Source organism: Sinohyriopsis cumingii, chromosome 15, assembly GCF_028554795.1.
Source record: "Sinohyriopsis cumingii isolate HCF-2022 chromosome 15, ASM2855479v2, whole genome shotgun sequence".
Taxonomy (NCBI): domain Eukaryota; kingdom Metazoa; phylum Mollusca; class Bivalvia; order Unionida; family Unionidae; genus Sinohyriopsis; species Sinohyriopsis cumingii.
Genome location: NC_142975.1, coordinates 62,910,339 through 62,934,448, shown reverse-complemented (window position 1 = coordinate 62,934,448; position 24,110 = coordinate 62,910,339). Strand labels below are relative to the sequence as shown.

General features: G+C 34.1%; 1 protein-coding gene across 1 annotated transcript in view; it reads left to right on the top strand.

Annotated features, from left to right (window-relative positions):
* The window catches only part of LOC149781941 (cell surface hyaluronidase-like), a 31,962-nt gene extending 7,914 nt beyond the window's left edge, over positions 1-24,048 (top strand). Inside the window, exons 2-15 of the mRNA XM_089935037.1 lie at positions 10,111-10,327; positions 10,877-11,031; positions 13,327-13,489; positions 13,756-13,932; positions 14,533-14,757; positions 15,187-15,291; positions 15,760-15,947; positions 16,243-16,315; positions 16,912-17,042; positions 19,502-19,632; positions 20,035-20,104; positions 20,423-20,557; positions 21,030-21,156; positions 23,969-24,048. Of these exons, the coding sequence (XP_089791163.1) occupies positions 10,111-10,327; positions 10,877-11,031; positions 13,327-13,489; positions 13,756-13,932; positions 14,533-14,757; positions 15,187-15,291; positions 15,760-15,947; positions 16,243-16,315; positions 16,912-17,042; positions 19,502-19,632; positions 20,035-20,104; positions 20,423-20,557; positions 21,030-21,156; positions 23,969-24,048 (1,977 nt within the window). The remainder of the gene's footprint in view (positions 1-10,110; positions 10,328-10,876; positions 11,032-13,326; positions 13,490-13,755; positions 13,933-14,532; positions 14,758-15,186; positions 15,292-15,759; positions 15,948-16,242; positions 16,316-16,911; positions 17,043-19,501; positions 19,633-20,034; positions 20,105-20,422; positions 20,558-21,029; positions 21,157-23,968) is intronic.
* Positions 24,049-24,110: the final 62 nt, after the last annotated feature.

The following is a 24,110-nucleotide window of genomic DNA, read 5'->3' as shown; positions in this document are numbered from 1 at the left end:
CACTAGCAACATGAGCTAAACACTCCTTGTGCTATTTAATGTTATTTCTAAAGTATTATTCAACCATTCAAAAGATAAAGTGACACACACCTCAATATTATTGATATGGATAATTAGCAAAGTACGTTAAATAAGATTTTTCTCTGACCGCAGATTAATCCACAGACATATCAATCAGTAATTTAAAATTGAGCAGATGGTACTGATGTATTATACGATGCGTTAGATAATCTTGAAAAACTATTTCTTGAACTATTAAGCCGAGAAGTTCAAAGTTTTTAATGCTCATACAAGAAGAAGAAATATATTTTCTCAAAAAATATAAAACATATATGCGAGAAAGAAAGAACGAAGGATAAAGTAAGAGACCGTGTTAACTTTGGATGCAGTTATTGCAGTCCAGAACAAATGAATTTAAATAACAAAATATTTAAAATATAGCATAATTCATTATTAACATTCCAGGTTACAACATGCATTTATATATCACAACACTGGCTAAAATAATAATATGTAAATTGTTCACTTTATCCTCATACATCCATATTATTTGGAAGGTCACTATTTTCACACCCCGAGTTCAAAACGTAAAATCAGTGCTAAAGTACGTGATTTGTTTTTGGAGGAAAACAACCTAAAGGTGTTGCCCGGTAAAATTCGGATTGAATGTAGAGCGCTATGATGTCACAACGAAAGCTACGCATGTCGTTTAACAAATTCGTACAAACACACAGTTTTTCCATTATACCTGAAGTGCTCTTTTATTAATCCAGTTTAGTAGCTGGCCACAATTGTGAAGGTCCATAGAGAATGCTATTTTTTGTCTGGAAGTTTTATGATGATATTTAAGTGCAGATCATTCAATAATCAAGGTTGAATAGACTTTGTTTAAACATAATTAGAACCACAGTTTAAAACAACAATGTATATTTAATTTAGGTTGAGCAAATGAGCATACATACATATATATATATATATATATATATCTGTGTGTGTGTGTGTGTGTGTGTGTGTGTGTGTGTGCTTAAACAGTTGTAAAAGTCTCTCATTGTTATTCTTAGCATAAAGCAAATCAAGCTAGAAGTCTACTTATGAGTCGAACATAAAATGGAGATACCGGTAATCTTCGGGAGGTCGCGCGAGTATGATCTCGTTCTCACTCGCTCCATGTGGATATGACAATACTAAAAATCAAGTTAAAAAGGTACTAGACCAGTCAGATGATAACGACAATGGGCGATGCATTTGAAGTTCGTGAGATCTTCAACAATAGCACAATTCTCAAAATATATCAAAAACCGTTTCCACTCGACTGTAACAAATATGTTCTTCAGAGACATCATGAATTTGTTCAAACTGACCAATGATTAGCGACCTTGTAAAGTGACACGTGCTTCTTACAAATATAAAATCAAATAATAATAGAAAGAATTAAATACAAACATAAATAAGAAAAAATAGATTAGTATGCAATATTTGTTCTTAATTTGCAACAATAGTCGCTCAGCTGTAGAAACTTGCACTATCTAAAGCAGTATCGGCGTAAAGGCGATGGGGTTTCGAGGGAGGGCAGTATAAAGTTGTCTTTATTTATTTATTGTTTTCTGTTAACATCAGAGTGTTTATGTTTATAGATTGTATTATGATATCAATTAAGACTTCGTATATTGCTTATAACACGATTCGTGTTATATTTGATGAATATACATAACCACTACGCCAATTACCTGTCAGATAAAACGTACGGACAATAAATGTTACATGTAAATGATATCAAATACTAATTGTATACTTTGCAGGTTCACGCTTTATTTTGTTTGTCTTTGTAGACGAATATGCTACAAAAGACGTTCTTGCCTACAGTTTGCCTTTTTTTACAATTCTAAAAATAGCTCCTTTCCTTATCTTCAGGCGACTGTACCACTAGAATTTATTTTATCTTAGAACTTCAAAGCAATTTAGGCAGCATTCATCAAACTTTGTTATACTGGTCAAGTGAGAAAAACATATCAGTCAGTCTCCATCAGTGGGTATGTATGTTGATGACTCTGTGGGATGATGTTCCGTAGACCTTCCGATTCCGTGACATTCTCTTTCTCTAAGATTGGCGTTAGCTGCCAGACTATTACAACGTAACACCTTTTCAACTTAAAACAATCGTCTTAACGATTAAAAAGCTTTCTGTATGAAACAGCTCTTGACTCTTAGCGGCAAAATGGATTAAACAGATTCAATGGTATCCAGTGGCGGTTTCTGTAGATTTTTTTTATGTTATTAAAATGTCAACTTTTGCCTACTTAAGTCTCTATGACATGGGGAAAATACAGGCAGCAAGTTTTCATGATATAGAACGGTTCCCAAATACATTTGAGAACACTAAGATATTCCAATCATCTCCAGTTATATCTGCCGTTATTTCACTGATGTAGCACTCAGTAAAGCTGGATGTTTTCATTGTAAAAGCTCCAAAATGTAATACACTTTCATTTGAAACTTTTTGTCGTTTATTTTAGTCAAGACTTTCTTTAATCTTGGTAATGCAAAATAAGCAGTTTTGATTTAATCGCACGAAGTAAAATTCTTGGAAATAAAGAACAATTCAACTGGAGATATTTGAAAATAATGAAAGTTCTCCCAAATTAGAAGTAATGGAAATGCAAATTTGTATCGTTATCATTCGCTCAAAGGTTGTAATCAGAAAAAAATGGCCAACTGAGAAACAAATTAATCAAGAGCATAGATTTTTATCAGAGAAAATCATAGATTAAGATTACTATTATCGTTGTTTAAAATTAAGCTTATATATGCATATTGAATATTGAATGAATACGAAGTAATTAGTTGAAGATCCTAGCTTGAAAACGGGACTTGATTAGCGTGTTTGTGATTAAACGATAGGGAAAATACAACATTGAAGTTTCTTTCAAAATGCGTCAGGGCACAATAAAACAGCTGAATGTATAATTTGATCAAATGATACGAATATGTCATTAAAGGAGAACAGAACCTAGCTTTAAAATGCCAATTGGTCTTCATCTCTAATGAGATTCTATCTCACCCTTCAAAGTACAATAACAAGTCAGCCCTATCATTATTAGGAATATCTGATTCTAGTGTTTATCTATGACGGATGAAATGTCTCATCAGAACATGCTAAATGTGTCAACAACATACACGTCACGAGCATGATGATGACGAACTTTATTTTAATTTATCAAATTGGACATAATCTATTAAGTTTATTATAAAAAATATGGTAGCATATTTAATATACACAGAAGAATAAGTCCAGCGTTTAACGAACATTGAATCAATATTTAAGAAAAATATGTACAACCAAAAGCATTCCCACGTGCATATACATGTACATTTGTCAAATACGTACAAATATCCTTGAACGGGACCCCGGGTCAAACTTGTTTTCTTATTTTGTACTGGTATCACCTACCGCATAGTCCATTCCTCGAGCATAATGGAGTAAAGTTCCGAATCATCGTGAGCTTCCCAAACCCTTCAACAATATATCTTAAATATGAGGTGTAATGTATGCATGTGTTTCTCTTTCCGCACTCAAACTGACTTAAACTTTTGACACATGCAGAAGATGGAGGACAACTTGCCAAATTTGCTTCAAAGAAACGGATATTTATGTTTACATTTTACTGCTAGTAAACTAAAATATCTGACGCAAATGTTTGTGTGTGTGGGATATGTTATTGCCCATTTTTTGTTTTCGACAAACTGTGACCCACGTGTGAACCAAAATACATTTAACCCGCTAAGAGAGTAAACATTGCGTTCGCTGATGCGTGATAATAGTGTCGTTTAAACTTGCAAGGCATTTAGAAATTTCAATAAATCATTGTTTATCTCACCAAGTAACATAAAGGCTTCGGTGAATCCAGGTAGATCGCTTAGTTCTCAAGGGTTATATGACATACTAAAGTGTACTGTTATAATTTTGTCAGCCTGGCCTACTTCTCATAATGGAGGGTATTGAATCAGATCGTAGCTTGACAAACTATCTTATAGGTCACAAAGTCATAGACGAATTGTTCTACTGATAGATGTTAAGTCCTTGTCACCAGTAGTAATCCCAGGCATTGTGTTATTGAGCATCGTAAGAACAATATTGTTCTTTTAAACTGGTATATAGCAAAAACTTAAATGAAACGTAACTACTCACGTTTTAAGAGCAAATAGACAATATATTTAGTCAACCATTTACTTTTGTTGTCTCAGGGTGAGAATAAACGTTACTAGGCGGATGTTCGTCAAATTATGAGACATATGGTGTCCATGACGTTAAAATACTAGAGTTTAATATTATGCCTTTTGAATTTTTACTACCACTTGTTTTGGAGAAATTGCATCTGTCCACTAACTTTACGCGAATATTTAAGCCACTATTGGGGACACAGTTAATCTAGTTCACAATAAAACTGTACCAAACCGTTTTATTGTCTGACTCACAAACGACTGCTTTAATGTATAATAATTGATGAAGAAAGTGCATATTTGATGCAGAAATTGATACATCAAACACCCAAGAGTATATGATCATAAACAGCTTCTCCTGTCGTGATAACCACAGCCTGAACTTGCGCGTGGAAGCGAATATGTGGATATTTATCCCAGTTCACGTGATAACAGAGAAACTTGGATGGAGAAGGATGATATTTAATTTTTGGCTAGAAACAGCAAGCTGGAAACATCATAAACAAATATCCTAATTGGAGATACAGCAGTTCCAAATGTTAAATAACTCGCCAATGTGGCGATAAACATGATATCATTTTTCGCCCACTAATAGATCGTAATATCTCACTATTAGATGTATGATAATATATGATAAGAAAAACGGATCTCCTAAAACTACGATTAAACTAGAACTAGATAGCAAATAGGGATGAACATAAAAAAGAATATTACTAATGTTAAAAGAAAATAGAATTTAATTGAATCAAGGTCATGAATTCTGCGGGGTTTTAAAGAAACGCGTGCAAACAAGGTTTGCAGCTGCGGCACGATGTCATGTATTCATTAGTATAAATACTTCAGATTGCTAATGTTATCATAATAACTTAAAAACTAATTTTGATTATGTAATTAAAACTCAAGATGATATTTTTGAAAGCTGTATTTCTGAAGCCGAAGCTATCAAAAACATTCGAAACCTTAATTAGGAACTCAGGTGGTCTCGACTAGATGGTTACTAAAATGATTCAAAAAACACTACTTCAAACTTATGACCATATTTAGTCACATTACCTAATGCAATTTGTGATTGCGGTAACATTCCAAAAGAATGTGGTGTAAGCATTTTCTACTTACGACCCCAGTATCATCTTCATATGACCCATACACTTATTGAGTTATTTATGTCATTGATATTTTGAATAAAATATTTCCACGTAGATTAAACCAAAGGCTTATTCACTGGTGTGAAACTAATGCAATAAATAAATTCATGTAGCAAATGGGGTCTTTGGCGAAGGATATTCATTAATACACGTTTTCTCTTCAAATAATGGTTCTGATATATCTTCGTATGAAACAATAAGAAGGCTGTTTTTTATTAACAAACTTTTACAAAACTTGCGAGTCTGTCGATACACGCAAAATTACTGAATTTCATTGTTAACAAACACATCGGTAGAAAACTGTTGAAAGTTTTTAATGCTAACAAACACTTCGGTAGAAAACTGTTTAAAGTTCCTGTTTTGATGTACATGAATTGACAAAATGTTGCTGATCAAAGGGAATATTACACATGTAATTGGTATAAGGTTGCATATTCCGTACGTTTCTGTCCATTTTATTTGTAGACGATTTGAGATTATTGGCTTTGTATTAAATTCCTGAACATTCCAGGGAAAACATAACCCACCTAAGCACGAGGAGAGTGAAGTAGATAAATTCGTGTTTTATTTAACTTCGGAAATATAATAAGTACTCGATTTAAGTTGTTCAAAATGAATAATGATCAACATGCAAGGCAATGATGTATCCTGATGAAACATTTGATGAGTCATGGAAAATAAGATGAGGCATACAATTTAAAAGGGCATTGTTTAGATATTGTCTAATGTTCACACGACGTAGGAGATTAAGATATTGAGTTTACTCAACGTCCAACAGCGTCATAAAGACAGCTGAGTGAGTGAACTTCAGCTATATATAAATATTATTTAATCAATACGTTCTTATTCTTTACAATATTTGTGTTCTGGTTTATGCATTTCTTTCTTTATCTACCCATCCAATGACATATTTGGTCCATAATTTAATTACACAGAAATTTCCGCATAAAGACATCCTTGATAATCAAAGAACATGAATGTTATGAGACAACAGTCATATAGGAGACAAATATCATTTCATTTTACAGATATTAGAAACATATTAGTACCAGAGATTTTAGCCGAGACCATACATGTGAGGACATCTTTAATCCCTTGAATAAAGCCTAATTTACTGGGTTGTTGTTTAAAAGGGACCAAGTATATTTTTAACTATAATATTAACATCATTGAAAACGATACATTTATAACACCATGTTTTATCTACCCATATGTAGTACGAGAGATATCAGACAGTATTCCTATCTCATCTTGCTTCATATTATATAGTATGATTGATTGATATTTTTTGTTTTTTCATATATAATTATTGTATTGTGTTACGAATGCGATATGACGTTAGGCATGACCCTTTTGTGATTTTTCAAAAACAGCATTTCTACGATCAACTATCAAAATGTTAAGAAACCGTTTTGAGTATATTAGAGTACATGTCACTGCAATCAAATCAAAACAGGATGCAGTAACATTACTGTCAGAGCTTCTACTTCTAACCAAGTCACTGTGTTTAACTTTCTCTGACTTTTGTCACACACAAATTTAGGAGGGTACCGATATAATGCAATGAATTCCAAACGAATAATTTTGGTGTTATATACAAAGTTAGAAGGAGGAAGAATCAACTTTAGTAGAACAACAACATAAAACGATGACGCAGGAAACGAAAACGATGACTCCCAGCAGTCAATAATCTGTAATTAGTGTAACAGTGGATGTCTTACATCAGTTTCGGACCGAACATAAAGAAATAAGAACGTTATATCAAACCTACCTGTGAAAACCAAAGAACAAGAGACATATAATTTCTACAATATCTATAACATCAAAGGCAACAACAGCAAGAACAGCAGCAAGGACAATGATGACAAGACTGTTTGACTCGTACAAAGACAATCAAAGAAATCACTTCGAGCTATTAATAGAAAATCCACGATTTTCTTTTGACGTCGTTAAACTGGCATTTTCATGACAACCAAAATTACTTTTAAAATAGATGTTATTCTTGTATTGCCCATCAAACCAAACGAAGAAAGTACGTGTGAGTCTGAAGAAAATCTAACATTATTTTAATACAAATAGTATGCTTGCATATAAACTCTTTTCGGGGGGAAAGTGATTTATAACCGAAAAATACTAAAGACTTCCAAAGGAGGCCATATTGTCATCCGCAATGTTCCGTTCCCATGGTGAAACATCTTTTCATGACTAGTTTTAATTTTCCATTTGGGTTATAATGGTACAGTAACCTGTAATAATGAATTTACAAAATATTTTCATAACATGTAATCCATAAGGCGTCTATGCCGCTCTTTTTAGCTACTCCTGGAGTTCTCTCTCTCTCTCTCTCTCTCTCTCTCTGAATGCAACAAGAAGAAAAGTCCTGAAATATCAGAGTGCATTGCAAATTTTGAGGCCAGTTTTCATGATATCAACAATATTTATTATCTTCTCACAAACCACGCCAGCGGCACAAAACCATAAAATATCGTACACACCCTAATTGGTATAAGACACACTAATAAAATCGCTATTGTACGCCCCTGAAACTCTCCTCACTGATTACTTGAACGACAAATGTTTACCAGTGAAATGTATGAAGCATCAGCCAGTCGAAACTAGACCTAGTAGTTGTACGTCACGTATCTAGGCAAACTTTTTTAACCCATAAAGCTTTCTTGTTAAGTATAATTAAACTAAATTGAAGGAATCGCCCGAGGTGATTACGTCTGATACACGTGTGCCCAAGAACGGTACATCAGTACCCGGACCCAATATTTTGTATGATCTTATTATTAGTTGAGTATGAAAGAAAGAGAAACATGATGTCATCAGGCACGTGGCAAAGCACACAAATAGCGATCGAAATCATCAGTATAAATACAAGCAGCTTAATCCTATCCCGCAAAATACTGCTGAACGCTGATGATGGCATTATGTCGTATCTCGTTCCATATGTTGGCGTTGTTCCTGCTATTAGCAACACATGAACAAACGGCCGCTGTAGTCACTTGTCCACATGAAGATCCATCTCTTAAATTTTGGTCAGATCCGACAACGTGGTCTTCAGGAAAGGTAATGTTTTCTTTTCTATTTATCTCTTTGTTATTTGATCGCATTTCCACATCCTTTAATCCGGATTTCTTTAAACGGTGTCGGTAAAGTCTTAAAACATTAAATCATGTGTTTTTATTGGATAATTAATTATCGAAAACATTTTATTCCTGTAATCATCTACAATTCCAAACATGTCTGCCTTCACATTATCACATTTAATCGGCTAAGGGGGTTGTATTGTTGTTTCAGTTTGGTTATATATGCAGCGAGCATAGGTGTTATCTAACAAAATGCGGTAGCTATCGACCCCGAAGGGGAAGCAGGTTAGGAATCCATTTTGCTTGGTTTGGTTGGTTTTTGGTTTACATATTTTAAATATGAAGAAGAAAATTTGTACTTTTGTGCAAAGAGCAGGGATACCACCACCACCACTACTATGTCTTCAACACCATTATTCTTCACTGACCGTACCACTTTTATTGGCTGCTAACGGATATGTTCGCTATAATACATACATAAATTCAATAAAGGCAGTTGGGTAAGTAGCTTTCAGATAGGTATTCAAAAGCATATTCAAACTAATTTAATAGCGAAACTGTCTGCATCTAGAAGTAATGACAAGAGTGATACAGTCGACGGAAAATGGAAAGAAAAAAAATCAGAAACTTGTGCCTTTACTCACAAGAGGCTTCGGGTATTAATAAAGAGCTGTGAACATCATAGCAACATCGAAACATGCATGGTATACGTTATTACGAAAAGTACATGATATTATGAAGGAGACGACGACGATGATGATGATGATGATGATGATGATGGTCGTAGCCATGTGTAAAAACAATGAATCTCAGAAATCTACCTGAAAACAAGATCAATAGAAACAATTTTTATTCACACTAAAATCTACCAGTCTGCAATTAACTTTAAATGTGAAAGATAGATTGAAAGATCTAAGTATTCGCAAACCAAATCATTAACATTTGCGTACTTTGCCATTTTTTTATACCATATAACAATTGTATTCAATTTATTTTTATTTGCTAAATTTGCAATAAGAGACCTGATTCGATATAACATTTGACAGCGGGATCATGTTACTTTTTTTGGGGGGGGGGTTGTACCCTATGGACAATGGGAATTTAACATTTTTGCCAATGTCTAGTACCGTGACGTCATCATTCCTATTGACCCTATACAAACCCACTATTTTTTGACGTTAGACAGTCCCAACATTTGTTGACGCTAGACAGTCCCAATCCCTTGTCACTATACATCCAATGTTAAAATTCCCCATGTTAAATTCCCATTGTCCGTAGGGTACAGCCCCGTAAATTTAACATACACGTCCCCTTGTCCGTAGGGTATCACCTATTACTACTTAGGTAAAAAATAAACATAAATGCCATGTGCAAATGAAATTTACAAAACGGGTCGAAACATTTCTATCCTTCGTGAGCCTGGGGAAGATCAAGGGAACATCGGACATGTTGTGATAATTTTCCATTGTTGACCGGTGTAACCATCTCATCAATGTATAATATCGTTTTTATTTATCTAGGTATTGTGTATCTGCTACTGGTGTTATCCAATTTCTCTCTCTCTCTCTCTCTCTCTCTCTCTCTCTCTCTCTCTCCTATAGCGTATATATACTTTGCAACATATTATTATTATTATTATTATTATTATTATTCAGCCAACTGTTGGCGCAAATGTGACAATCGACACGGGCATACTCCTAGATGAATCATCCCTTACCCTGACAGGCATCGTAGTGACCTCTAGTGGGAAGCTGGTATTCAGCCCGAACGTGGATATCACGCTAACAGTAAACTTTATAGAGATATCAGGAGAGGTCACCATTGGAAGTGAATCTTGTCTTCATCAAGGAAACGTTCATGTAACACTTGCAGGTAAGAACTGAATTTCCCAACATATCATCGATTCATTTAATTGTTCTGCGTGTTATTCATATCTAAGACATAAATGCACATTACGTGTGAACAATACATACTAGATTAGACGCAAAAGAGTTGAAAATGCATGGTGAAATAAATTGATGAGATAGACAAAATATAATAGTTTGATCTAATCTTTGACGCAAACGTATAGAAACTTTCAAATGTTAATTATGTACATAATAGGTTCAAGTGTCGAAGTCTTATCGTATATTACTTTTACGACCAAGAGAGTAATGGCACTTTATGACAAATAAGGTAATGGCAATATATCTACCATCGTTTTTGTATGATAGGTTGCATTTCATGTAACTGCCTATTAGTGTGATGTTAGAAGAGACGTTGGAGGATGAATAAACAGGAAATAATGCAAGTGCAAGAGATGAATAGATGAACTTATATCGAACAGGATATAGAGGATCGATAACAAAAGTGACATTGAATAACAATGACGAAGATCGATTCATTTACCCATTTCCCCATTTTTGTGGTTTTTTTTAACAGGAAAGCGTGGTGATTTCTCAGGAATTGGAAAGTCAATTTTAGTGAAGAGCGGGGGTACACTGGAGGTTCATGGGAAGAGAAAGTTGTCCTGGACTAAACTGGATGGAACTCTACAGAAGCTCTCCAAATCAAACGGAATTCTTTATGATCATAGCGTATGTGAAAAATTGAAAATATCCAGCAGATGTTTCTTTAATGTCTTGTAAGATTCGTGATTTATTACAACCAATCGCGATCTAAGCGTTTTTCCGAATGGCTACCTTGTAACCAAACTGTCTTCAACACCGTCTGAGAGAGGGTGACCTTATTTAGTTTTTCATTACTGCAAAATTAGTATATTATGATTCTATTCCGTATACAGCCCTGATATGAAGTAGATCAGATTAGTCTGACCTTGTTATGGGTAATTTGAAAACGCAATTTTATTCTACACCCTGTTTAACCAATTGAGGTCGGACGATCATATTTGGTCTTTTGTTTCGCAAATATCGTGCATGACAAAGAACATTTTGCAATGCTAGAGACAAGCCTGTGTTGGGGTCAAAGTCAAACCAATAATAGGAATATCTGCTATTGGCTCCACCAGAATAGTGTCTTTATCGAAACTTATCTTTGGGTGCATGTACACATGCATTTCTGGTCCGTTTTGATAGAATAATCGGAAAACGGAAAAGAAATTATTCTTCCCAGTACCGAATATAACTGACATCAGAGCCTTATTTACCTCTATTCTTTCTCAATCAAAGCGTTTAGTATCATGCTAAAGTTTAGAACTATGTATTGTCTTCCTCCAAGGATTATTCGTAACTGGTATATCAGTTTTCTCTGAAGTGCATTTAACGTGCATGTGTTCATTGTTTGACTTATGCTCAACAATCTATAAATCAAAGTAGAATATAAATATATTTATCAGTTTACTTATTTAGCCATCTCTACGTTTGCATCTATCTAGCTTGATCTTTACGATTAATTTTGTTATCTGTTTGTATTTCTTTCCAACTATTTTTCACCCATGCGGCAAAGAAATCTAGCTGTTCTGCTAAGCTTACTTTTCTTATCTCAGTTTTGTTATCTCAGTCCGGTCGTCTCGGTCATGGTGTCCACGCAATAGGAAATACTTGTACAAAGAAGATACCTTTGTTGTTATATGTTGTGCCTTACGGAATTGTTATAAAATCTAACAACAACAACACCTACAACAACCTAAAACAACGAATACATATCATAACGAAATTCACTAATAAAGCAATTGAAGTATCTGCAACTCTAATAACGCAAAAAACAAACCATTTTGAGACACGCACACACACACGCACACGACATTGAGCTTTTTGGTAGAGTTAGAGGCACACAGGCTATACACATCGCTGGCTACAGAAATCCATACTCTCTGCAAAGCCGGCACAAAACCATTAAGGTGTTATGTCATGCTGGTTTTCTCAACTTTGTCCAACATCAACACTCCGCCCCAGATGACTCAGACACAGTAATGCCATTTCGAATGACAACATATGCACCTACCAACTAGACTCATAATTCATCAGGTCCCACGCTATTCCACAAGAAGATTTCCTTGTAGTATGTCATTGCAATAGCGATAGCTACACCTTTGCTATTTCCATGAAAGAAAATATAAATTTCCAAGAAAATCATGAATTTCAAATCTCCTCAGCTACTACACACTTGATTAAAACTCTATCCAGTAGGCCTCTTGGACTACAAAGTATGGTGCCGTTTTCTGCCATAGTACGTTTTTCAAATTAGCTCTGTTGAAAGTTATATGTTATCCATTTAAAATATTAATTATTTATAGTTATTCTAGCATGACATACATCGATTCAATGTATTAATACAGTAATAGTCTCAAATGTTTTATGTTTCTATTTTCTCAGGCGTAGAATATATGTACTTTTTGTCAACAGGTCTTCTAATTGATCTCATTAACATATTCATATTAATGGGCGGTATTGATATAACAATAGCACGTTTCTCCAAGCCGCTTGTTGTGTAATACTTCCAACACATAACAATTATGACTTTTTCCTTGGTTTGTTTTATTTTGCAAGGACTGGCATATATAACTAGATTACACTTAGAAAATGATTCATATTTTCATAAAATAGCATAAAACTCAATGACCTTTACATAAAGTGAGAGGCCATACTATTAGCTCATTAATACTATGCGTGTTGAATTTGCTAGCTATATTGCAAACATGCCGGGTACTATTAATTTAATTGAAAAAAGATCAGTGAGGAAAATAATCTAAGTCGGTATTTGTACCAAGACTAGAAAATCCAGTCACGGGGTTACATTATTTGTCTCTCCACATGGCCTAGCCTCGTGGGAGACAGAAATATAACCCTTTGACTGGGATTTCCATGTCTCGGTGCAAACACCAACATAAATTCTATAAATATATATTAATCCATCCTTACATTCTCATTCAGGTGGATGGAACCAACGATCCTGACAGTTGGATGGACGCCCTTGTAGCATACGTCTTCGAAATCAATACCCTAAATCAGCCTGTGAAAAAGAAATTTGAAGTGTTTGGGTTCTACTCTTGGAATCAACTTGAAAGGCGGGATACTTTACGAAAAATGATTATAGGTACGCTTGAGCGATATCTATCGACGTCAAGCTTTCAAACGATTGTTTTCTTCTAATTTTAGGTTATAAAGAATATAAATTAAATTTGTAAATTCAAAAGGAGTGTCCTTATTTGATTAGGTCTAAAATTGTGCATGTTCATTTCAACCGTGGGTACAAGAAATCCTTGTTTGAATGCAGAATAGGTAGAGCCTCCGATCATCTTGAGTGAAATTAAATCTGAACGATGAAATTATTATTCTATTTGTGTGTTTCTCTTTTCACAGAATTAGCAAACAACGAGGTGCTTTTGTTCTCGCTGAGAAAGAATTTGATCTTGACCTACGATTTAACCGAAATCTACAACGTATTTGAAACTCTAGTTTTTGGAAGTGTGACAGGCACAAGCAAGCTCAGGACAGTCAGCAACAACACGAATGCATACGCAGCCGTAGTGTATAAAAGTAAAATTTCACATTTTAACATAAACATAATTTATAAGAAATCGAGCCTTCCTCCATGCAGAAATGAAATGTTTGTAGCCAAATTCAATTTCGTTAGTGAATTATTATTAGTTTCACGCCTCCCAGGCATTCTTAAATTTGATGCAAATCCCAATAATACAAAAAATTCCAATCAAGTCCTTTGAATTTGCATCCCTATAACGTGTTCAGGAACATTTCCAAATACCAAACAGCAGCTTAAATTATAAATGGGAAAAATACGCGCACTTTTTATAATTCATTGTTCCTAAGGAAAGAGCAAAGTTTATCAGTGATTGTTTTACTTAATACAATAGAGAAGTAGTCTTAAATGGTTTATATGTGTCATTTATCTTCTCAATACATGATTCTAATAATAGTATCTCCTTGCAAATGACCATTTTGATTAGAGTGGTTCATTCTGCTTTGCTGTCTGCATGTCTGTGTATGTATGTATGTATGTATGTATGTATGTATGTATGTATGTATGTATGTATGTATGTATGTATGTATGCGTGTGTGTGCGTGCGTGCGTGCATGTATGTATGTGTGCCAGACGATAAACATTTTATACTATTGCAGCTTCCACTGGTGTCGTGGTGAAAGAGACAATCACTCCTCCTTCCAGCTCAGGAAGTCTTGCCACCGCTGACTTGACTCTTTGGGACAAAGGGCTGAAGTTTCTTGTGGAGAGCTTGACTGACTCTGACGAATCCTGGAAAGCTAAACAGAATTTTTTCATCTTTACTACTTTCGCCGCCTATCCCATAATAACTCTCGTCGATTATGTCACCACATGGAATATTGGTAATAATCATTTTGTTTGTTAGGACATGCATACATGTACTCAAAACCACTCTAAATTTAAATACACCAGACATCAACAGCAAGCTCCTTAGCAGCATAGAGCTGTAATAATCCATTATTTCTGTTAACATCAGCCAGAATAAATACAAATATAGTATCAATAGTTTTACCTGGTCTAGTTCAGCTCAGTAAGTATAAGGACATAGAAATGATCATAGAGGTTCGAATAGAAGGACATCATGTTTAGTTCAAAGGTAAAATGTGCCATAAGATTTAAATGGATGCTAAGTGAATATAAAGAAAGAATTTGTAGAATTCCTCTTTGCATATTGATATGATGGCATACACAATCTATTAGCCTGTCTGGAGGAAGAATAATAATAATAATGAATGAGCGTGTACTTTAAATCTCATCCCATCTTATTCAAGGGGACAAGGTCGTTATTTCCTCCACTGATTATGATTGGAACCAGGCGGAAGAGGGGACAATAATAGAATGTTCTTCATGTAGCAACAAGCAAGTCAGGATAGACTGTAAGTAAACCTTTACGCTTTTGATAATTATAAACGCTATCATCGTGCTTTCCATATAATTGTAAATAGTTGCAAATACAAATGTAACTAACAATTGACAAGGTAGAGAAACATGTTTTTGTTTATTGATCTATAATACACCTTTAAAGGTAATAAACGCACGAATATACATTGGACACGATGTTTATCACTGACTGAAGTATTACTCACAACTTTAAAGATGGTGTTAGTGTCTATCACTATTTACAAATATTATTTACAGAAAAAACTGCGTGCCAGTGCCGAACAGCTTTAATAAGAAACAAGTGATACACTTTCTGTGCATGTCAACACTTTCTTCTTCATAGTTTTGCATTATGTGCTAAGCAGGGTCGATAATAAGTATGTACAAAAATAGGAGACAGTGTTGGTGCTCGCGCGGCATCTTCTACATACATTGATAAATGGTTGATTTCTTCCCATTACCAGTGCCACCCCGTTACACTCACTGGGGCGGTGTAGAAGATGGAGTAGTAGACATGAGAGCAGAGGTGGCGCTGTTGAGCAGAAACATTATTGTTGAGGGCAAAATGGAGGCTAGTTGTTACGTCAATGATGCCAATAGTCCAGGAAAGTGCAGCAACTTCAACTATGACACGTTTGGGGGACATATCAAGGTACAAGCTGATTTTATATCATGTACAATTTCAGCATTTTATATCATATACAGTTTCAGCATATGTTCATAATACTTGTCAATAAATGTGATACATTCATCTTCTCGCCCGGAATTAACGCTAGATTCATGATGACCATAAAATTTGGCTTTGTACATATTTGCCATAAACTTATGTCTTTAAAAATATATTCTTCCTTGACATTACGTCATTTTCCTCGTAGAAGGTGGACTTCTGCTGCTGTAGATAGTTTAGACAAGAATCCGTTCATGCATATACTTTGGTTTCATTTCAGTTTTTATACGGTTTTAAGAATGGGAGAGTAGAAGGAGCTGAACTGTATCACATGGGACAACAGACCGATATAGGTATACGAGCTTAAAAGCCGTCTTGGGTCACAATAAATACATGATTAAGGACAATATTATGATTATCCCTCAGATCAATCTACCATACTGCTTTTTAATACCATGTTTTAAGTAAATACGAAATTATTCTTCACTTTACACCGGCTATGATTATATTCGTACATTTAACGAAGTTTTCAAGAATGCGTTTCTTGTCTTTTTTCCCAATAACCCCATAGGATTACTTGTGACGTCTATGGCTTTTGTTGAAAATTTAAAACAAAAAGACAAAACACAAATAATGGCAATGCATTAAAGTTCAGAAAATCATACAAGAATCTTCTGCATGTAAATTCTACAAGATATGTCAGAGCGGTTTCCTTAAAACATCATCATTAAATTTACCAATTGCATTTGTAATATTTTGAGTTGAGCTTTTCTTTATTGTGTCTTTCTTCTAGATTTAGTTGACTCGATGCTTTTAATGACTATACTAATGATAAGACGTTTGTTTTGCATGAGTATTGAGACGGTCAAGCCATAAAATTACTGACATAAATTGGATCAAGACATGTGACTGATATACATTTAAATATTTTAATTCGCGTTCCTTCCAGGTTCATATCCCCTTCACTTCCATATGTGCAAAGACACAAGAAATTACACCAACAAACCTTACTTCAAGGAGAACAGTATACACCATACCTTTGCTAGATGTGTAACGATCCATGGAACTCACGGTGTATTGGTAAGAGATCTCATTTTGTCAAATAAAAGTGAAACTTCTTTATATGTCATATTTATTACTTCCAAAATATTAGATGGGTATTTCCCTCATACCCTAATCTTTTAGACTCTACAGTTTCTAGACGTCACACTTCTCAGGTTTACCCTTTGAATATCAAAGCTTGCGAATATGTAATTTACAAGACCTTTTGGGATAACAGGTACATTATTGCAGCTATTATCTGTAATTACTTAGAATCATATCTTTTCCCAGTTTTGTTTAAATGGTCGTCGAAATCATGCTCTTTATCAACAATAACACTTTAAGAATAAAGATTAGACTGAATAACTGGATCAGAATTTCATCAACATAATATTAAAGTAATGTCGAATCGTTTGATTTCGGGAATTGTAAGTTACACCTAAATATCAGTTAGACAATTTTAGCTCAGTTCTGGACCTAAGTATAAGTCTGTTGAAGGTCTAGCTGTTCTTGTGATTTAGATCCGACTTGCGTTCCGCCTAAGCAGACTCAAATGTCACCAAAAATAGTCTTAAAGTTTAGTCTGTTTGTGGAGTTCAGACTGTTTGGTTCATGTGAAATCAAACCTACATTACTTCTGATCAGACTTACATTTCGTCAAAATTAGTCTTAAAGTTTTGTCCAGACTCAAAATTTAGTTGATGTCTAAAATTTACGCCAGTTTTAAACATCGGCGTAAATGCGTACAGGTTCTGGATTCTACAATTCAGGTTTAGACCCTGTTAAGCGTTGATTGATCTAATCCAATCCAGGGCTTGTATTGGTAAAAGCATCTTGTTTGTACAAAATGCTCATTGCCTGTACAAAGGAACCCGTTGTAGTCTAAAACATAATTCCACTCGTAAAAGACTGTTCCCTTGTTTTTAGAGGACCCGCCCTCCATGCAAACGACAGAAAACTTTCCAACACAAACCTTCACTTGTTGAGTACATGGTGACAGTATCAGGACACACACACACACACACACACACACATATATATATATATATATATATATATATATATATATATATATATATATATATATATATATATATATATATATATATATATATATATATATATATCACGATACCAATTTACTACGCTAATACGCTAATATTAAGTAGTTACCTCTCATTGATGGAAATAAAAACTAATTTATGCATTTGAATTGTTGAAAGATTGTCAGATTACTGTGTAACTTGCAAAATCTCCATTGTTGATTATACAAACAATAACCTAGATTTTAGTTTTTATGCGAACTGATCTATTGGTAGTACTTTGGAATTATTAAATAAATTATCTCATCGCAAACATTCCAATTTATAGCTATCTTTTAATGACTGAAGCAACTGGGTAGGCAGCCAAAAAATTGGCTTGCAGAGGAGGTCACATTAAAATTTGTACTATGTACAGTATATAGTAAAATTTATTTACAACTAAATCGCTAAAATCAAAACTCCGGTTTTAATTATAATTTGTGGCGTTTCCCTTGTGTCTTCCGGATATACAGTGAATCGGCACGCTTGTAACAAACCTTACTCTTACGAAACATCTCATATTGCCAATTAATTTGTGTCACACAAACGGAATTGGTTCCGTTGAAACAAATAGAACAACTGCTAGCTGATTGCATTTGTAGCATGCCTGAGTCGAATTGCGTGTCAGTTCTTGTGATATGTTGTATGCTTATTGTCTTCAGCTAGAACTGAATTAGGAGTTAATTTATAGACAATCCATAACAAAAAGCGAAATGCACCGAATGTTAACTTATGTGTTTGGTAATTTTAAAGTATTATTATAAAGGCGTTAAAAACTTCGTTAAGGAAGAGAAAATTTATAAGCATTGAAAGAAAGATAAAATGGCCCAGTACCTTAAGTAGTACCATAAATGGCAGAGATGAAAGCCCAGCTAATTGCCGGCAAATTCTCACATTTTCATGGGGGAAAAAATCCATATTCGGTTAACCCCAAACGTGACAAATGTCTACTTTATGCAACTATTTCGTTTACCTTGCACCAAAATATCAACCAGAAACGTTTTACTAGCCACTTAAAGCAACAATACACTCTTAAGACATTCGAATTTGCTAAATACCCAACGTACGCTGGAAGTGAATTCTGCTTCGCACGGCTTATTTTCGACCGTCCCTAAAATGTTCGTTGTATTAGTTTTATGTACCGCTCTTTATGACACCCACATTGGTCTTCCAATTTTTTTTAAAAAACAACGTATTTATTCATAATATGCTATACATCTTATTTCAATCGCTAGGGACTTTGAAAATAAAAGGCTTCCTCTGTTGAAAAATATATAGGTTAATATACACACTGAGCATTTTCCTCTTGTCGTTCATGTTATTTTTAAATTGATCTCTATTAAGTCATGTCACGTTCTTCTGCTGCTGACCCTGTCTGTATATAAATATTAATGCGTTACATTTATCCTGTTATAGGTAAAGGACAATGTTTGCTATCGCTCTCTTGGGCACTCTTACTTTCTGGAGGATGGTGGGGAAAAGTATAATACATTTGATGGAAATTTGGCTCTTGGAACCTTGAGGGCAAAGCTCATCCCATCTGATAGGTAAGTTTATTAGACTATATTGCAATAAACTTGTTATGTCGTAATGAATAACACAATGTGCATCCTCAGAGTTAAACGTGCAGCTTTACTTTGGAATCTTCTATGTTACTGAAAAAAACAATTTTTGTTTTGATCTTATGTGTAAGAATGTTTCTTATGTGTAAAAATGTTTCAAACATTAATTAAAAACGTTTGCTAAGTTTTCTTATATTCATAAAACTATTGTAATAATTCAGTGAGTTAGAGGTTATCTTTTGCAAATTTTGCATTTGAATTATACAATGACTTGTTGTGTTCATTTTTTATTTCTTTTTTTAAATTTATTTTTTAGAAAAGACATTGAAAATAACGATACTTTTCTTACATGAATGAAAAATTATAATTTCTGATTTTTTTATGTAGTGACCCTACATCATACTGGATGACCAATCCTCTGAATTACCTAAGAAACAATGCTGGTGCTGGTGGTGAGGTACGTTGTTTTGTCCACGTGTTTAGCACGAATTTCCTTCTCTTGAATACAGTTTATAAAATCAGGAGCAACTCATTTTAAGACAAGAAAGTTCATCCTAGAACGCACACAATCATTAGTTAACTTACGAAATGGGTAAAATTATACAAACTTAGCTTTACAAAAATGTTGCTTCCTGCAAGAAGACCGGTTTTTATTCCTAACCTAAACCAAAATGATTGGATTATTTGCGTTTTTTAAGTTTTTGTCGGTCTAATGAATTTTGTGAATACATGTATTTTACCACAATTTTGATAAGAATGCTTTTCATCAATTCAGGGGAAAGGAATTTGGTATATTTATCCAGAATCACCACTAGGTCTATCAGCCACCGAAAACTTTATGGCAGTAGGGGAAGCTCGCCGCACAGCTATTTCCTTATTCGAAAACAACGTAGTACACGGATATGAATCTGTAAGTACTTTACAAAAAACAAAACCTGAATTTTAATATGTTATTTAATAACGAATTCATTTAGTTTAATACCTGGAAGAGACATAAATATTGAAACATTCAGAAATGCACGTATTTACTTTTTGAAAAAAGCAATGATGGGAGTAACATATTTGTATGTTTTAATTAAAGTAATTAGTTTATTGGAAATGGACAGGAATCGATATAATCGGTAAAGAAGGAAACAGATAAGAATGACTTCTCTATAACATATGCTTTCCTTATCAGAATCAATTACTCATGAGTCGAGTGTGTTACATTTGTTGACAACGCTCGAGAATGTTACATTACTTTGGTAAAGGATGTATCACTTGCAGAAGGTTGCACTGTATATTGAATTTACTGCTGATCCGTGTGTTTTGACACATTATCATTTATTCTTGAAATGTATTTTTTACAGTACAAGCATGTTATATGTTTTATATCTATCTAGGGTTTATTCATCGACAACAAATTAGCATCTGATGGACAAATGTTTTGCTGCAATGACTATAATCCACTGGAAGATCCAACCAACAGCAGTTCACCCGCTAAGAAAGTGAAATTGACTGGTTTAACAGGTAAAGAGGTCAATGACAGACAAACATAAATTCTAATAGGGAAAGTAGAAGAGAGAAAGTGAAACAGATATAAATGAGCTGAAATGTTTCTAGTAATATACATGAACATGATTTGTTGCGGATGCTGAAATATATTTTATATTGACCTAGAAATGGATGAGCCATAGCGTCATCTGTTATTTTAAGTAAATTTATGTACGCGCAAATTATATCCCGGATATTTCATTGGTATAGTTGTAATTATAGGTTAGTGGGTGACTATTAAGCAAATTAAGAGTATTATTGAAAAGAGAACATGCCGGCTACAAAAAGGTAATTTTTTATTTGTGAATAGCTTTTTCTAGTTTTCTTGGTTTAAACCGCTTGGTTTCAATGTTCTAAGGCGACGTATCCAGTAAGATTTTTTTTCTTTCCTGGTTTCGGAACGACATTTGGGGTTGTGAGCAATGAAAAAAGGAAAGAAAAGGAACGTGTACGTTCTTTCACCTGTAAGTCTTTCATACTACTAATTATTTGGAGGGAATTTTCTTTTCAAAACAAGATTTACGGTTACCTATGTCAATGATGCTTTCATTTCATTTGTTTGTGGATGAAAATTAATTGCTGCGATTGCCCCACCTATTACGCAAACGATATCAGACATAATTGTATTGAAACATATTTTGATTATTCTCGGAACCTATGATAAGCTAGAAATATGAAACTCTTGTAAAAAAATTATTTTACTTGTATTATGCATGACTGGGCTTTGACGTGAAAGATGGTTACGATTGTCTATTTTCCAGCTTACAACAACTGGAACCAGAATGCATGGATTCGTGGTGGCTGGTTTGAAATGTCTAATTCATCGTAAGTGTTCATCTTGTATTTTGTGTTGTGAAATCATGTGAATATGTCATCATTCCCATAATTTTGCATGTTTTACGAAAAGATTTCTCCACCAGCTTTTATGTGAAGATTTGTTTCGTAAACTCTAAGTCAATCTGTTTCCAAAAATCGACAGAGAGAGAGAGAGAGAGAGAGAGAGGAAAGAAAGGAAGTTCAGTCCTCTTGAAAGAGGAGTCACTTGTTGATGTTGGAAATACAGCTACATGTTGGGGAAGCTTGGCATGAGAGAGTACACGGATCGAGCTGTAAAGGCAAAAGTCTGTTTGAGCTTCTGGCCAGCAAAACTCTATTGAAATACTCAACATATAAACTTACATTTCAATATCAAACTACAACAAGCTCAATTTACGGATATAAGAAATACATATAAATCTACGATATTCTTTCACTTGCCAACATCATACTTGTATAATAGCTGCCGTTTTAGAATGTAATACAGATAATAAAATATCGAATAAATTCACAATAGCAAAAGAATCTAAAATTCAATATTTCAGACTAATACAGTAATTGAAATATATTTTACTGAATTAATTCTAAAATGTCAACATATAAAACTCTATTATTTAAAGAGTATTTTATTTCCAAATTAACTATTACTGAGTATGAAGTTGGTAGCGAACGTTGCTGTTACTATAATCAATAATATAGTTATAAGTAAATATAAGTTCTTCAAACAATTAAACTTTCCGATACATTATATTAAAGAATAGTAAAGAAATATTAAAATAATCTAATGTTTAAACGTACTGATGTTAGGTTAACATCTTAACACTAAAAATTCTTATAACTCTAAAAGGTCTTTTACTATGAAAAATTGTACATAGATTATAATCTTACCTGCAAAGACAAAGCCTGTTTGAGCTTCTGGCCAGCAAAACTGATGTCAGCCCGTGGCTGGGGCTTATATACCCGTTTTCTTAAGACAACGCCAAATATGGCGCGCTCCTAGCTCTTGCGTTGGCTAGAATCTCAAAGTGAGGCTTCGTAGTCTCTTACAGATTATTGTCTAGGTCTATGTACATTATTACGTAGGTACTTCTGCAAGATCAGCACATTTGCCCTCTATATGAATCTTTGGAATCTGTCTAGTTCACTATTTACGTAACCTAATGAATGTACTTTTTTGTGCTGAGTCTGAGATACAAGTAATGTGTGTATAAGACGGTTCGTACTTGATCATAATAGCGTAATCATTATTGAATAGTAGTATATAATTGTAACACGAATAAATGGATTCAATCTCAATATATTTTAGTAGAAAATTACTTTCAATATGATTTATCAATTTACTTCTAATACAATTTAATCAAAACTTACTCTTAATACAATTTAGAGGAATTTTCAATCTTGTTACTTGTACTAAAAAATTCTGTCCTAATACATGTAACAAAGATGTCCTTATAATAATTTTTCCATCTTGATTGTCTGTGCCCTTCGAAAGTTGCTCCTGCAAAAACTATAAAACAATGGTAACTTTCGAGCCAGGACAAATAAATAGATATTGCCTTACATTTCAGACATCTAAATTAATCTTTGGTAAAGAAATCTGACCAGGCGCTCACCGTTACGGATCACTGCCATCTTGCCTCTGTCTGCGTGGATTCTTGTCTCGGGTTCGGCCAAAGTGTGTATGTGAGAAAGCTTGCCAGTAGCTTCTCGTGTGTCGGTGGTTATTTCCGGGGATTTCTCGGGTTCTTCCTCCATCACTAATACTGGCCGCCATGTATATCCTATCATGTGCTGAAAAATGACGTTAAACCTTACAACAACAACAACTCCGCTGAGTTGCACTGAATCGCACTCGCATTGTTTTCAGATAGATTTAAATTGCTTATAAAATGAAAAAAATGTAATTTACTGTGGCAGAATATGTCAACCCAATCATACGGCATTCTTAAGTCACTTATACTTACATTATCAGACTATGAAAGTGAGGTGATGCTACGAACAACAGCTGAGGGGGTGAGTGTGTTGGACCGAAGATTTAGTTTAATCTTCTAAACTTCGATTCTGGAGGAAGTTGGCATATACCAAGAAGAAAATATTATGTTCCTACGTTAATA